Below are 15,706 nucleotides of genomic sequence, written 5' to 3'. Positions count from 1 at the left end.
TTAATAAACTGTTAACCAGGGGCTTGTGACTCAAAGTATCACGTATTTTTTGTTTTTCATATGTTTGTCACTGCAGGCTCAGAGAGAGCAATTAGGCTTTCTGGCACTACTAATGTTAGATGCATTTAACTCCAAACTTGAATGACTTATTATCAACTGCAGAATGCCTTATTTCAAATGCATTTTAGATGTATATGTACAGAGAGTTTCAAATGCACATATTTGATTTAGTTGGGCAATATATCACTTCACAAAGTCTGATGCTTCTGACTTAAAGAAATTGCAATCTAACTGTAATAACTCACATGAGGTATTGCCAATCATTTCATACATTCAACAACTTTGTGAAGTAAACACAGATAATATATTTATTCTCATTTCGAAATTATCAAGCTAGAAATCAGAGTGGTTAAAACATTTTTCATAGAAAAATGAAAACATTTTTCATAGAACAACTAGAACAAAAAGTTTTTAAGTTTGTATGGAAACACGAAAGACCCCAAATAGCCAAAGCAATCCTGAGAAAGACTGAGCTGGAGGAACTAGGCTCCCTGACTTCAGACTATATTAAAAAGCTACAGTAATCAAAACAGTACGGAACTGGCACAAGGACAGAAATATAGATCAATGGAACAGGATAGGAAGTCCAGAAATAAACCTACGCACCTATGGTCAATTAATCTACAACAAAGGAGGCAAGACTATACAATAGAGAAAAGACAGTCTCTTCAATGAGTGGTGCTGGGAAAACTGGACAGCTACATGTAAAAGAATGAAATTAGAACATTCTCTAACACCATACACAAAAAGAAACTCAAAATGGATCAAAGACCTAAATGTAAGGCCAGACACTATAAAACTCCTAGAGGAAAACATACGCATAACACTTTCTGACATAAATCACAGCAATATCTTTTTGGATCTACCTCCTAGAGTAGTGAAAATAAAAACAAACAAATGGGACCTGATTAAACTTAAACGCTTTTACACAGCAAAGGAAACCATAAACAAAACGAAAAGCCAACCCTTTGGGAGAAAATATTTGCAAACAAAGTGACCGACAAGGGATTAATCTCCAAAATATACAAACAGCTCATGCAGCTCTATGTCAAAAAAAAAAAAAACAATCTAATAAAAAAATGGGCAGAAGATCTAAACAGACATTTCTCCAAAGAAGACAGACAGATGGCCAAAAAGCACATGAAAAGATGCTCAGCATTGCTAAATATCAGAGAAGTACAAATGAAAACTACAATGAGGTATCACCTCACACCAGTCAGAATGGCCGTCATCAAATGTCTACAAATGGCTTTTCGCCGAATGCCGCCAATATGGTGTTCAGGCGCTTCGTGGAGGTTGGCTGGGTGGCCTACGTCTCCTTTGGGCCTCATGCCGGGGGGTTGGTCGCGATTGTAGATGTTATTGATCAGAACAGGGCTTTGGTGGATGGACCTTGCACTCAAGTAAGGAGACAGGCTATGTCTTTCAAATGCATGCAGCTCACTGACTTCATCCTCAGGTTCCCACACGGTGCCCGCCAGAAGTATGTCCGAGAAGCCTGGGAGAAGGCAGATATCAATGCAAAGTGGGCAGCCACAAGGTGGGCCAAGAAGATTGAAGCCAGAGAAAAGAAAGCCAAGATGACAGATTTTGATCGTTATAAAGTCATGAAGGCAAGGAAAATGAGGAACAGATTAATCAAGCTTGAAGTTAAGAAACTTCAAAAGGCAGCTCTCCTGAAGGCTTCTCCCAAGAAAGCACTTGCTGCTAAGGGGGCAGCTACGGCAGCTGCTGCAAAGGTTCTAGCAAAAAAGATGACCGCCACAGGTAAGAAGGCTCCAGCCCAGAAGGTTCCTGCCCAGAAAGCTGCAGGCCAGAAGGCAGCACCTCCTCCAAAATCTCAGAAGGGTCAGAAAGCTCCAGCCCAGAAAGCACCTGCTCCAAAGGCATCTGGCAAGAAAGCATGAGAGCATAAGAGGCTGTTATAAACAGAATAAAGGTTCTTTTTGACATGCTGGCAAATCTGTTTAATCTATGGATTAAAGTCTGTTACTGGGGCCGGGATTATGAGGTAGATTGATGGAAGGGTTGTTAACGTCGTCATTGGAGAATCAGTTCCTTAGTCTCACTCTGCCCAGATTCAAAGTCATCACACAAAGCCATAAGTAATGTTCTCATGGGAAATCATGATAATTAGACAACGGGGTTAATTTTTTTCCCTTGTACAAATATATTTCCCATAAATAAGTAAAATCCCAGCTGCTTTTGATGCTCGAGTTTAGTAAATTTTCTTATAAAAATAAACTAGGAAAACAAATACATTAAAAAAAAAGTCTACAAATGATAAATGCTGGAGAGGGTGTGGCGAAAAGGGAACCCTCCTACACTGTTGGTGGGAATGTAAATTGGTGCAGCCACTATGGAGAACAGTATGCTTTAAAAACAATATTTTTAAAAACTAAAAATAGAACTGCCATATGTTCCAGCAATCCCACTGCTGGGCATATATCTGGAGAAAACCATAATTCGAAAAGACACATGCACCCCAATGTTCATTGCAGAACTGTTTACAATAGCCAGGACTTGGAAGCAACCTAAATGTCCATCAACGGAGGAATGGATAAAGAAAATGTGGTACATGTATACGATGGAATGTTACTCAGCCATAAAAAAGAGCAAAATAATGTCATTTGCAGCAACATGGATGGACCTAGAGATGATCATACTAAGTGAAGCAAGTCAGACAAAGAAAACTATCATATGCTATCACTCACATGTGGAATCTAATTTTAAAATGATATAAATGAACTTATTCACAAAACAGAAACAGACTCACAGATTTTGAAAAGAAACTTATGGTTACCTAAGGGGAAACGTGGGGGGAGGATAAATTAGGAGCTTGGGACTAACATACACACACTGCTATATATAAAATAGATAATCAACAAGGACCTACTATATAGCATAGGGAACTCTACTCAATATTTTATAATAACCTAGATGGGAAAACAATCTGAAAAAGAATGAATATATGTATAACTGAATCACTATGCTGTACACCTGAAACTAACACAACGTTGTAAATCAACTATACTCTAATAAAATTTAAAAAAATAAAATAAAACAGGTAGCTGGTATTTGGCAAAAGGGACCTAGGGTCTTTCCACCAGGGCTGGCAAGATTGTTAAAACCCATACAGTGACAGGAAAGAAGAAAAGTTTGGGCAACCTAATGAAGTTAAAAGATTTGTAGATGTGGAAGAAACTTCACTCTGTTTCATTAAGCGGGTGTTTGTTTAGTGCCTTTAGTATGCCAGGGAATGTACAAGGCACTCTAGATATAATGGCTGTGGAGAAAAGAAAGCTATTTCCAGGAAGAGAGATATTACTCCAGTTCCAGATCCCAATACACGGGGAGTCTGTAACTAAAATTACCATCATCATTAGGGGACATAGCTATGTGAACCAATAGAGCAACGATTTCCCAATTTACCAGTCAAACCAATTTTAATAGCTTGCTAACCAATGGGGCAATCATTTTGAAACCTGCCAGTCAATTGAATTTATTAACTAGATAATTTGATCAACATCTGGTATTGGGATGTATTCAAAATTGGTAGCTGCAATAAAATTAATTGATTTGATGAACGTTTTTCCTTGAACGGAGTGGTTGTTCGATTGATTTAGAAAATTGATTTTAGAACATTTCAGAATTACCGTGAGTATGAGTCATTATTCCAGTTCAGCAACTATGTGACCCCTAAGGCAATGGATTGCCTTCTTTGTAGCTCGTCTGAAGGAAATAAATAATGATGACTTGATCTTCTTTAAGGGTTTCATGAATCAGCAGCTAAAGCCTATTAATTCTTCCGTAAATAGAGCTTTCAACATTCTGGGTGTTGGAAAGGAATAGGAGGGAGGCTATCTCTTGGATTTTATCAGCCACTATTTTTCTACAATAGTGTTTACCCAATATATACATTGAAAAGTAAGGAAAACACTATTGTTACTCCCTGTCAGCTGTCTACTGAAGGAACTGAATTCTGAGGCACTCCAGCTCTTTTAAGCCTGGATTGATAATTCCTATCAGGTTTCAGATCGCCATGCCTTCCAGGTCAAGAGCCGCTTGCTGTGCAAAGTTCAGTTTTACAATTTTACCCAGCTTTATCCCCACGTGTACTTCACTCCTCCATCCTTTAGTGAAAACTGCATTACTTTGAAGTTGAAGGTTACATTCAGCCAGGCAGAGCAGCTTTACTCCCACCATGAGTTGGAACAGATAATGGATTCTACAGAGCAGGTGTCCAATTGACCAAGGTCATCGAACAATGACTCAGTGTAAATACCCAAATTGAAGTTGTGGACAAACTCAGCACATGACAGGTGCAGGTGATGAGTGTCCTTTTGTCTAGCTGTCATGGTGACCTGAGGACACGGAACAAATCAAATGAAGAAGCCTGTGCCTGCCTTAGAAGGTTATGTCTTCACTAACCCTGTAGCAACCAGCAGGCTGGCATAACTTGACGGGAATCTCTGCACTTGTTTGGATGATTTTGTTTCTCGGGAGCTATTCGTTCAGGGAAAAAAATTGAAAGTGGAAAGATGAAGTCGTTTTCTCCTGACATTTCCAAGGATGAATACTTATGAAGGACAAGCAGGTAATCTCTTCTTCAAAACAGTCAATCCAAAGAACCTAGAAAGTCCTTCAGAGTTGCGAACAGAAGATCGCAACTTCAAGAAAAGCACAAGTAAGAAAGTCAGAAGACTGCTCCTGGGAAAGAACAGGAATTATAACCAATATATTACATGTTCATGGTTCTCGGCACTGTACTGAAGTTTCAATGTGACACAATGCCTGAAAGTCAAAGTCAAAAGCATCAAATACGTGCGAGGTGTGGATGATTAAAGTCACAAAAAATGGATTTAAGTTACTAGGATTTTAAAAATATATAGTTGATAAGTTAAAAGAGTTTTAGAAAAACCCTTGAATTATACAGGGCTAGGATACATATATTAAAATAGTTTATAGCATTTTTTTCTGGTTTCATAGCTGAAAAGGCTAACATAGTGTTAAATGCTTTGCTCAATGTTAAATCATTAGAAAGTGGATGAGTGTAAAGTTCTCGTAACTGTGAACTTAATGAGTGTTAAGTTGCTTTATATTTTCGATGTAGCAAAGAGGTCAGCAAACATTTCTGTAAAGGGCTATATTGAGAGAGAAATAAGAAGAAGAACCCTTGAATGACTTAAAACAGGCTGTACACATTAATACTGGTTTATAGAATTGTTCCCCATTCCATAATGGTGAAGGCTGAAGTTAAATGACTTTTCAGTGTTATATCTTTAGAGTGGAAGGGCCGAAACTCAAAGCCATGTCTTCTGGCTGTCAACCTAGTTCTCTTGTAACTTTACCACAGCACGTGTAGCACTCTGTGTATCAAGAAAGGCGGGGGGGTGGGTGCTCCAAATAGGCACATGAAAAGATGCTCAACATCGCTGATTATTAGAGAAATGCAAATCAGAACTACGAGGTACCACCTCACACCGGTCAGAATGGCCATCATCAAAAAGTCTACAAATAACAAATGCTGGAGAGGGTGTGGAGAAAAGGGAATCCTCCTACACTGTTGGTGGGAATGTAAGTTGGTGCAGTCACTGTGGAAAACAGTATGCAGGTTCCTCAGAAAACTAAAAACAGAGCTACCATATGATCCAGCAATCCCACTACTGGGCTTATATCCAGACAAAACTCTAATTCAAAAAGATACATGCGCCCCAATGTTCACAGCAGCACTATTCACAATAGCCAAGACATGGAAACAACCTAAATGTCCATTGACAGATGAATGGATAAAGAAGATGTGATACATACATACCATGGAATACTACTCAGCCAAAAAAAAAAAAGAGAACGGAATAATGCCATTTGCAGCAACATGGATACGACTAGAGATTATCATACTAAGTGAAGTCAGAAGGAGAAAGACAAATACCATATGATATCACTTATGTGTGGAACCTAAAATGTGACACAAATGAACCTATCTATGAAACAGAAAGAGAATCACAGACACAGAGAATAGACTGGTGGTTGCCAAGGGGGAGGGGGGTGGGAGAGGGATGGATTGGGAGTTTGGGATTAGCAGATGCAAACTATTGTATATAGGATGGATAAACAACAAGGTCCTACTGTATAGCACAGGGAACTCTTTTCAATATCCTCTGACAAACCATAATGGAAAAGAAAATGAAAAAGAATGTATATATATGTGTAACTCAGTCACTTTGCTGTACAGCAGTAATTAACACAACACTGTAAATCAACTATACTTCAATAAAAAATTTTTTTAAAAATTTAAAAAGGCCTCCAGAAAGCTCTGAGTCCAACGGGGCCTCTTAACTTCTCTTTCTCCATGTTCAGTGCAGCCACAGTTGTGTGGGAACACTTGCTCTCTGTGCTGAGAGTAGGAGCTACAGCCTTCTACTCTTTCGCTAAAGATACAGTTGGCCAACAAATATAATTTCGAGCACCTAGTGTATGCCAGACATTGTTCTAGTTGCTGGGCTACAGCGTGGCTAATTCCTTTCCCTCAAGGGACTTTTATACTAGTTGGGAGAGAGAATCAACAAGCATCAAATAACTAAATCAATCAATCATACCCAATTCTGATCATTGTTAGGAAGAAAATAAAATGAAACACAATAAGAAGTAACTAGCACTGGCAACGTAAGGAGGGGACTGAGGCAGGCCGGGTTTTTCAGCGAGGCTGGTTGGTGGGTTCATCAAGCAGGGAGATTGCTGAAGCAGCAGTAACAGTACCCCAAACAGTAGCTTGAATATTGGAAACAACAAATGATGAAGGGGACAATGAGATAACATTTCCAATATATATTATTGTTGTGGACCAGGTGACCCATCCAGTGTTCTGAATCTGGGCCAAGAAATGTGGACATGCAGAAAATAATGAGACAGCTTCAGGGTGGAGAGTGAGGACAGGCTTCCTTAGGAGAGAGAGAATAAGGGTGGTGCTGGGGTTATATTGTCTCTTAACCCTGAAGTTATCCCACATTATCTTAAAAAGGGGTAGATAATAGTTGATACATCCAACACTCATCATGTACCAAGCGAACATTTTACACGAATTAGTTCACGTAGGAGGATTACCTCACAGAGACTATTGTCCGCATTGTACAAATAAGGAAATCGAGGCACAGGTGGCTTGAGTAACTGTCCTGTGAAAGGCTAAATAATGCCTCCAATGAGGTTCATGTCCTAATCCTCAGCACCTGGGAAGATGTTAGCTTACATGGTAAAAGGGACTTTCCAAATGGGATTTAATTTTGAATTTTGTGATGGAGAGATCATTCTAGATTATTTGGATTTGCCCAATGTAATTATAAAGATCCTTATGAGAGTCAGAAAGGAGATGGAAGCAGAGGCAGGAGTGATGTGGCCAGGGGCCAAGGAATGTAACCAGCTTCTAGAAGCTGGAAAAGGCAAGAAAATATAGTCTCCCCTAGGGTCTCCAGAAGGAATCTCACCTTGATTTTAGCCCAGTGAAACTGATTTCAGACTTCTGGCCTCCAGAACTGTAACATAAATTTATGTTGCCTTAAACCAACTAAATTTGTGGTAATTTGTTTCAGCAGCAATAGGAAGCTAATACACTTCCCAAAGCCACGGAGCTACAAGGTGTCAGGGCCAGAATTAAAATCAAGGCAATCTGGTGCCAGAGCAGAGATTTAAGCACTGTTATAGGGCCTCTCACAGGCAAAATAAAATTACAGGCTGAATGCAAAATAAGCGTCACTTAGGTTTTCCTCATATCCTCAGAATTCCAGGTCTCAGAGAAACTAAGAGAGAGAGAGAGAGAGAGAGAGAGAGAGAGAGAGAGAGAGAGAGAGAGAGAGAGAGAGAGAGAGAGAGAGAGAGAGAGAGAGAGAGAGAAGTGGGCTCCTATACCAGCTGGTACACACCAGTCCCCCTTCCTTGCTCCATGTTTTCAGTCATGGACCCAAGAGATCACTAAATAAACCTCCCATTTGAGAGATGAGAAATTTGAGGGCTAAAAGGTTGTGATTTCAAGTTAACCAGATGGTTGGTGAAACAGCTAGTTACACAAGGGTCAGGTGGTGATGTGGAGCTACCCACTGATCTCATTGCCTGTCTGGGGCTCGAGGCAAGAGGCTGTGTGGCAAGTGAGAACAAAAGATCCAGGCTTCCTGAAACCTGTGCTTCTCATTATTCGCTTAGAAACGGTGGGAGAAGAAATGTTAATTGCACATCTACCCAATATAATATCTCTAGAAGAATCCAAAGTTCTCACTGTAGCAACTTTTTAGCCCCTTGTGATTATTATATTCCCAAATATTAGCCACTTTTATAACCTGGTCGCTGCCCACAGCTCTCTAACACAACACCTACGACAGAGTGGGTGCTCATAAATATTACTTGAATTAAACAATAAGCTTACGATAGCATCCTTAGACTAGTGTTTTTTCAACATTTAAGGTGCACGCAGATCCTTTGTGAGCCTCGTTAAAATGCAGGTTCAGAGCCAGAAGGTCTGGCTGGGGCCTGAGATTGGCCATTTCTACCAAGTTCCCATATGACGCCGACACTGCTGGTCCATGGTCTATGTTTTTCAACGTCCCTTAAAATGAGACCTCCCTATCCATATACAATATAAGTCATACAAAGTTTGGTCATTTAATGAAAGTTTGCAAATATGGCACAGAAATAGATTTTTCCCCTTTTCGGTACCCCTGCCCTCCCAGTAAAGGCAGCAAACTAGACGCCGGGGTTCAATGGAAAAAGTTGGAACAGTGCCCCCAAATACCTGCTCCCTGCGCTCAGCTCTGTCTTCCAGACGCAGGGAAGGGTGTAATGACAAGGAGGGAAGTTTCCGGGAGCTCCCACGGCTCTGCTCCTCTTCCATTTTCAGCTGTTAAGGAGCATCTGCCCCTTTTGAACCGCCGAGGTCACGGGCTAACACACCCGAGCGCCGCGCCCGCCTCCGCGCCTTTGCCCAGGCGGAGACGGCCGACGCGCGCGCGTGCGTGCGTGCGCGCTCGGTATAAATAGATCGCAGGCGGCGGCCAGTGGACAGAGCCGGGCTACGGGCACGGCGGGCCATGGCGGGCGAGGACCACCAGTGGCAGGGCAGCATCCTCTACAACATGCTCATGAGCGCGAAGCAAACGCACGCGACTCCGGAGGCGCCCGAGGCACGGCCGGGGGGCGCGTGCTGGGGCTGCTCCTGCGGCTCGGAGCCCCCGGTGGGCAGAGAGGGGCTGCCAGGTGAAAGGCCAGTGGCGCTCCTGTACCGCTGCTGCTTTTGCGGCGAAGACCACCCGCGGCAGGGCAGCATCCTCTACAACATGCTCACGAGCGCGAAGCAAACGCAGGAGACTCCGGAGGCGCCCGAGGCCCGGCGGGGGGGCGCGTGCTGGGGCTGCTCCTGTGGCTCGGAGCCCCCAGTGGGCAGAGAGGGACTGCCGGGTGGGCGCGCCACGGCGCTCCTGTACCGCTGCTGCTTTTGCGGCGAAGACCACCCGCGGCAGGGCAGCATCCTGTACAGCTTGCTCACCAGCGCAAAGCAAACGCACGTGGCTCCGGAAGCTCCTGAGGCGCGGCCGTGGGGCGCGTGGTGGGACCGCTCCTACTGCGCGCAGAGGCTGGCGGGCGGAGAGGAGCTGCCGCGTGGGCGGGCCTTGGCGCTCCCGTGCCGCTGCTGCTTTTGCGGTGAAGACCACCCGCCGCAGGGCGGCATCCTCTGCAACGTGCCCACGAACGCAAAGCAAACGCACGTGGCTCCAGAGGCACAGCCGGGGGCCCCCTGGTGGGACCCCTCGTGCGGCGCGCAGCGGCGGGTGGCCCTCAAGAGCCCACAGGTGGTCTGCGAGGCAGCCTCGGCGGCCCTGTTGAAGACGCTGCGCTTCGTCAAGTACCTGCCCTGCTTCCAGGTGCTGCCCCTGGACCAGCAGCTGGTGCTGGTGCGCAGCTGCTGGGCGCCGCTACTCATGCTGGAGCTGGCCCAGGACCGCTTGAACTTTGAGACGGTAGAGACCTCCGAACCCAGCCTGCTGCAGAGGATCCTCACCACCAGGCGGCGGGAGACCGAGGGCGACGAGCCGCAGCCACATTTGGTACTGCCGCCGGAGGCCGAGCATTTGCCACTGGCCGCCGAGGTCCAAGCCATCAAGGGCTTCCTCGCCAAGTGCTGGAGCCTGGACATCAGTACCAAGGAGTACGCCTACCTCAAGGGGACCGTGCTCTTTAACCCGGGTAAGGGCGCCGGCCTCGGCTCTGGCTTTTCTCTGCTCCTACAAGCACTGGGCAGTACCTACCCCTGGCACAGACACTTGAAGAGTTTTCATTGTTAGGGGAGTTTGGGGGGCACAAGTCAGGAATCATGACAAACTCAGCAGAGTTGGGGGAGCTCCAGAAACCATTCCTTGTGGATGGGGTGCTGCCAGAAACTCAGCCGAGAGGAGGGGGTTTGTTTTGGTCGAGGTTTGTACTTAATCTCTCTACACCTTTCTGTTACTACAGAAAAGTTTGTGCTTTCAGGGACATGGCTATTCCTTCTCAAATCTTTTAAATCCAGTAGCATAGCTTTAAAAAAATAAAAGTTTGTGTTCGCTGCAAATTTTGCAACGTCTCTTTCTGAAACCCAGCTCTGAAATTTACTAGAACCTTTTGGTTGGAGGAAGTCTATTAAGGCTGGCAAGAGAGGAAACATTTGTTAAGGACCCACAGAGACACCATCCCCTGGGGACACTGTCAGACAGGACACTGGACTTAGTGTTTCATGTGTCTTGTCTCTGAATGGTCATTTTAATGGTCCTAAGCAGCTGGACTGTCTCATCATCTAAGTGTCTGTAAGTATCAGGTTAGCAAAGGGGTAGGAGAAAGACATGTTAGGGACTGAATGCAGGAGCACTGTATTTTAGAGCCTTTAGACGCCTTAGAGACCATCAACCCCCTCTGCCCTTCACCCTTTCCTCATCCCATTGGCAGGTTAGGTAGTCTAGTCCCAAGTGACCTTACTCCAAAATAAATGGCCAGTGAGTTGTGGAGCATGGGTCTCCAGTCTCCTGGGCCCAAGGGGATGTCTGCTGCACCACACTTTCAGGTTGGCTGTTGGGTGCTGGACACTCTGCCCCACACAGTGCAATCGAATCATTGGAGAACATCTCCCTGGACAGCCCAGCACCTTGTCTCGAGTATATCCTACTACTAGAGTCATCTTCAACCAGCATCCTTCCAGAAGGGTCACAAGTGGGCAGGAAGTTTCCAGGCAGCTTGAGTTGGGAGAGTATTTATCATGCTCCCTCCACATCCTTTTTTCCTGACACCAGGAGTCTCGGGGTCATGTCCTTGCCTCCTACCTAGCATTTTTGAAGGGGTATAGAGCAGAATTTAATGGGATAATAATTCATTCAGACCTCACATTTCAGGACTTAAGAGACCTCAGCTCATCCCAGTGATCATGATAGGTTACGTTTTGCTTGTATCATTGTTTTCTAAACTTGCCTGTGCACTTGGTGGTGTTGGCGGGGAAGGCGGTCGTTCAAAGTCTTTCCGGGCCCCTCCTCTACAAGCTCTGATTCGGTAGCTCTGGTGCAGGGTCAGCAAATCTGCATCCATAATAAGTGCCTCAGGTGGTTCATTGGGAAGACAGTGTTTTCTCGCTCCTTCAGCTGTGTTATTAGACACCTACCATGTGCTTTGTTCTGTTGGAATAAAAAGGTAAGACAAGGGCTCAGCTTTCAGAAGTTTACATTCCACTAGTTCCCCTCTTTCCCTCCGCCCTGTTTTGCATCCATTATTCTTGCTCTGCTTTTCTGAACCCTCTCTCAAATAAGTTTAACCAGCTAAGCTGGGTGTGCTTTAAACATAAATATACCTGCATCTGGGGAAAAGTGATGCCTGCTAAGCGTGTGGCCTTTCTTTGCTGTTTATCATTTTGTATCCCCTGATCTTTATTTAAACATTTCCCTCCCACCTCCCATGGAGTCCATCTATCTGCCTTTTCTCTTTCCTGATTTTACTTTGAAGGCAAGTCTTTTTTTGGGGGGGGGCACTTTTAGTGGATGATGGGAAAAGAGGAGTGTGGTATGAAAGCAGAGAAAAGTGGAGTTCACAAGATGAAGTTTTAATAAGCCATGAATTTAGACCTGGTGGAGCTTCCGATTTCTGGTGGTTTCACACAAGCCTCTTCTTACCCTCATGAATGGAATCCAAGTGCGATAAAATTGGGTCTCAAGCCTGGATAATGAGCTGTAGGTAGTAGGGGATGGTAATCCGTGGACTGAGGTAATCAGAATTGGAATATGGATTAGCGATGTTGCTGTATTTTTGTTCTCATTTATCAGATTTGATACTTGCCTGTACTAGAAATGACTCGCCTATTGCTATTATTTTTTTTGAAAGAACACTGGCTGGTTCTGTTACTCTGTGACGATTAGCATGATGCTTTTAAAACACTTTTCTGTTGGCTTTTGTAGAAAAAGGGAAGGAAAATGATTACAATAATCAACATCATTTAAACCAAATGGTAAATTGGTAATTTCTTAAATACAAGTTAAAGAATTTTACAGTAATATTAGTATCATGGAGGATCAAAGGACTTTTAAAAGCAGCCTCCTCTTACCACGTTCTTTATAAAACTTAGAGGCGTTTAATCTTTCCTGCATTGCATTTCATTCAGTTTTACTTGGATATCACATTGTACTGCAAGAAGGTCACGCAATCTCTATTTGAAAAGCAACTTTTGTACCGTGTTGCAATCCATGTTTTCATGTTTACTTTTTAACCCTCTAATGGCTGTAAGACAATGCTTTCAAAGACTGCTTTATTTTTTTTAAAGAACCTTTTGGAATGCTCATTTGAATCACTTTTCTAAAAACCTCCCCAGTACAGAAATCATGGTACAATGAGCTAAGTGGCCAGAGTTATCTCTTAAATTATTATGGGACTGTAGACTAAAATCAGCCTGCACGCAAATAATTTAAATGAGACTGTCAGTCACAGTTGGTGGCTGTGAAGTTTACCACCATGGGCTGTAATCATTACAGTGGTGGGAAATTCAAAGGAGAATGGTAAAATATTACCTAGCAAAACCTCTTGCCTTTATACTAAGGCCTGTTTCCCATAGGTAAAAGGTGCACACTTCTTGAAATAATTTTAATTTCTTTGTACGTGCATAGATAGTGAACTGGAGCAATGATTCATTAAACTATATTCTACTGTCATACTGAATTAAGTGTGCATTTGTTGGCTCAGGGCCAGCAGTTTTCAAATGTGAGCATACAAACATAGTGAATATTAAATAAGAATAATTACATGATATTTCCTTCTTGGAAGCATTGCTCCTGAAACCTTAGAAGTGGTTTGGCACTTTATCCTTGCTGTTGAAAAGAACTTTTAACCAGGAAGCTTGAGCGCTTTTTTAACTGGGGAAGGGGGCAGAAATGGATCTATTTAAAAAGCTAGCAAAGGGCTCAGAGTGAGCTGTTTCTAACAAAGAGATTTTTCTCCCTTTTTCTCCTCCAGACCTACCAGGTCTGCAGTGCGTGAAATACATCCAGGGACTTCAGTGGGGAACCCAGCGGATACTCCGTGAACACGTCAGGGTGACACACAGGGGGCACCAGGCCAGATTTGCCGAACTGAACAGCACCCTCTTCCTGCTGAGATTCATCAATGCCAATGTCCTGGCTGAACTGTTCTTCAGGCCCATCATCGGCCCAGTCACCATGGATGATATGATGCTAGAGATGCTCTGTGCGAAGTTATGAAGGCACGGGGGCCACACACGTGCAGTTCACCATGAAGCACAAATGAGGAGCTGTGGGCAGAAGGGTGTAAAATAGAGTAAAATAAACTTTCTTATTATTTTTACATGCATAGTATTTTTGTATTCAATTAAAGAAAAACTTTAGTTACAAACAATTAGAAAATCCTCTGTTCCATACTGTTTCATTGCAAAGGAAAACATTTGCCAACAGGTAACACATCTCTGTACATCTTTAAGGAACAAGCAGGGGGACTACACTCATACGCTATTTTCACAAGTTTAGCCACTCTCTCCATTGAACCTGCCAAAATCAAATTTGTAACATTAACTTATAATGTTAAGGTGTTAACCACTAATTTGATTGCGAAAAGGTTCATCAGGGTTTAAGGAGGGCTTCAAAAAATATTAAAAACCTAGGCAACATAAACAAAAATTATCTTTGTAGGTTGACTTGGCTCTATCTTCTCCACTCCCATTGGCTGTGTGGAATACTGTCTTTGTACCAAGTCAAGTGGAAATCTGTGATCAGAGAAGCATCTGAAAGTGAAGTAGGAGATTTTTCAGAGTTTTGGTGTGGGATTTTTCTGTACACAGTAAGTAAAGTTCAACAAGAAACTTACATTCTATAAGGAGGCACTATAGTTCCAGAAAAATCAACATCGTTATAAACCCCCCAATTATATCTCACCTTTTAGATACATTATATATGTAACTGTCACATTGAATGAGCATGGTATGAAATATAAAGTGACTTTATCGTTGGCTCCTGCTGCCCCTTTTTTTTTTTTAATTATTTGCTTTATTTATTTATTTTTTTAAATTGTATTTATTTATTTATTTATTTATTTATGGCTGTGTTGGGTCTTCGTTTCTGTGCGAGGGCTTTCTCTAGTTGCGGCAAGTGGGGGCCACTCTTCATCGCGGTGCGCGGGGCTCTCACTATCGCGGCCTCTCTTGTTGCGGAGCACAGGCTCCAGACGCGCAGGCTCAGTAATTGTGGCTCATGGGCCTAGTTGCTCCGCGGCATGTGGGATCTTCCCAGACCAGGGCTCGAACCCGTGTCCCCTGCATTGGCAGGCAGATTCTCAACCACTGCGCCACCAGGGAAGCCCCCTGCTGCCCCTTTAAATGCAATCAGTAGAACTAGTTCTTCCTTGTCCCCAGATAAAATTTAGGGCACTAAATGTTTATTCACTGATAGGTAATAAATTGCCCATCAGTGATTAACACATCTAGTCTAGGGTAATAACCCATTGCAAGGAGTCTTGAAATTTCTTTTGTGCAAACCTCTTGGGCAGTCTGATGAATCCTATGGACATCTCAGAATCAGTCTCTCAGCATAATGCAGCAAATAAAAGACTTAGGATTACAAAGAAAATGAATTATGTCAAAGGATAGTACTAAAAATGTTAAACTTGGACTTCCCTGGTGGCGCAGTGGTTAAGAATCTGCCTGCCAAGGCAGGGGACATGGGTTCGATCCCTGGTCCGTGAAGAACCCACATGCTGTGGAGCAACTAAGCCCGTGCGCCACAACTACTGAGCTCACGTGCCACAACTACTGAAGCCCATGCTCCTAGAGCCCGTGCTCCACAAGAGAAGCCACCGCAATGAGAAGCCCTCGCACCGCAATGAAGAGTAGCCACCGCCCTCCGCAACTAGAGAAAGCCCGCGCACAGCAACGAAGACCCAACGCAGCCAAAAATAAATTTATAAAAAAAAATAGTTAAACTTTCTGCTGTACAGCAGTGACTCAGTTATACGTATATATACATTCTTTTTTAATATTCTTTTCCATTATGGTTTATCTCAGGACATTAACTATAGCTCCCTGTGCTATACAGTAGGACCTTGTTGTCCATCCATTTGATAAATCAACTATACTTCGATTAAAAAAATGTTA

At 43.4% G+C, this 15,706-nt stretch overlaps 2 protein-coding genes across 3 annotated transcripts in view; both read left to right on the top strand.

The window, feature by feature from the left end:
• NR0B1 (nuclear receptor subfamily 0 group B member 1) overlaps positions 1-13,908 on the top strand; it is a 29,854-nt gene extending 15,946 nt beyond the window's left edge. The window contains exons 2-3 of one of the 2 annotated variants that reach the window (XM_082378206.1): positions 5,978-10,287; positions 13,561-13,908. In XM_082378206.1, coding sequence (XP_082234332.1) covers positions 9,135-10,287; positions 13,561-13,805 — 1,398 coding nt within the window. In that variant the 5' untranslated portion in view covers positions 5,978-9,134 and the 3' untranslated portion in view covers positions 13,806-13,908. Of the gene's footprint in view, positions 1-2,123; positions 10,288-13,560 lie in introns of those variants that run through there. The other variant, XM_082378205.1, reaches the window with a different exon arrangement.
• LOC309621134 (uncharacterized protein) lies at positions 1,194-2,025 on the top strand. The gene has a single exon (XM_082378249.1). It carries the CDS (start codon positions 1,209-1,211, stop codon positions 1,965-1,967), a length of 759 nt encoding a protein of 252 aa, XP_082234375.1. The 5' UTR covers positions 1,194-1,208; the 3' UTR covers positions 1,968-2,025.
• Positions 13,909-15,706: the final 1,798 nt, after the last annotated feature.

The sequence above is a fragment of the Balaenoptera borealis genome (assembly GCF_965194805.1).
Source record: "Balaenoptera borealis genome assembly, chromosome: X".
NCBI classification, from domain to species: Eukaryota; Metazoa; Chordata; class Mammalia; order Artiodactyla; family Balaenopteridae; genus Balaenoptera; species Balaenoptera borealis.
Note: the sequence above shows the minus strand (reverse complement) of the source record. Positions and strands in the feature narration are given on the sequence as shown.

Coding starts and splice junctions, on each gene's coding strand:
- LOC309621134 (XM_082378249.1), top strand. CDS start 1,209: ATGCTCAGCATTGCTAAATATCAGAGAAGTACAAATGAAAACTACAAT.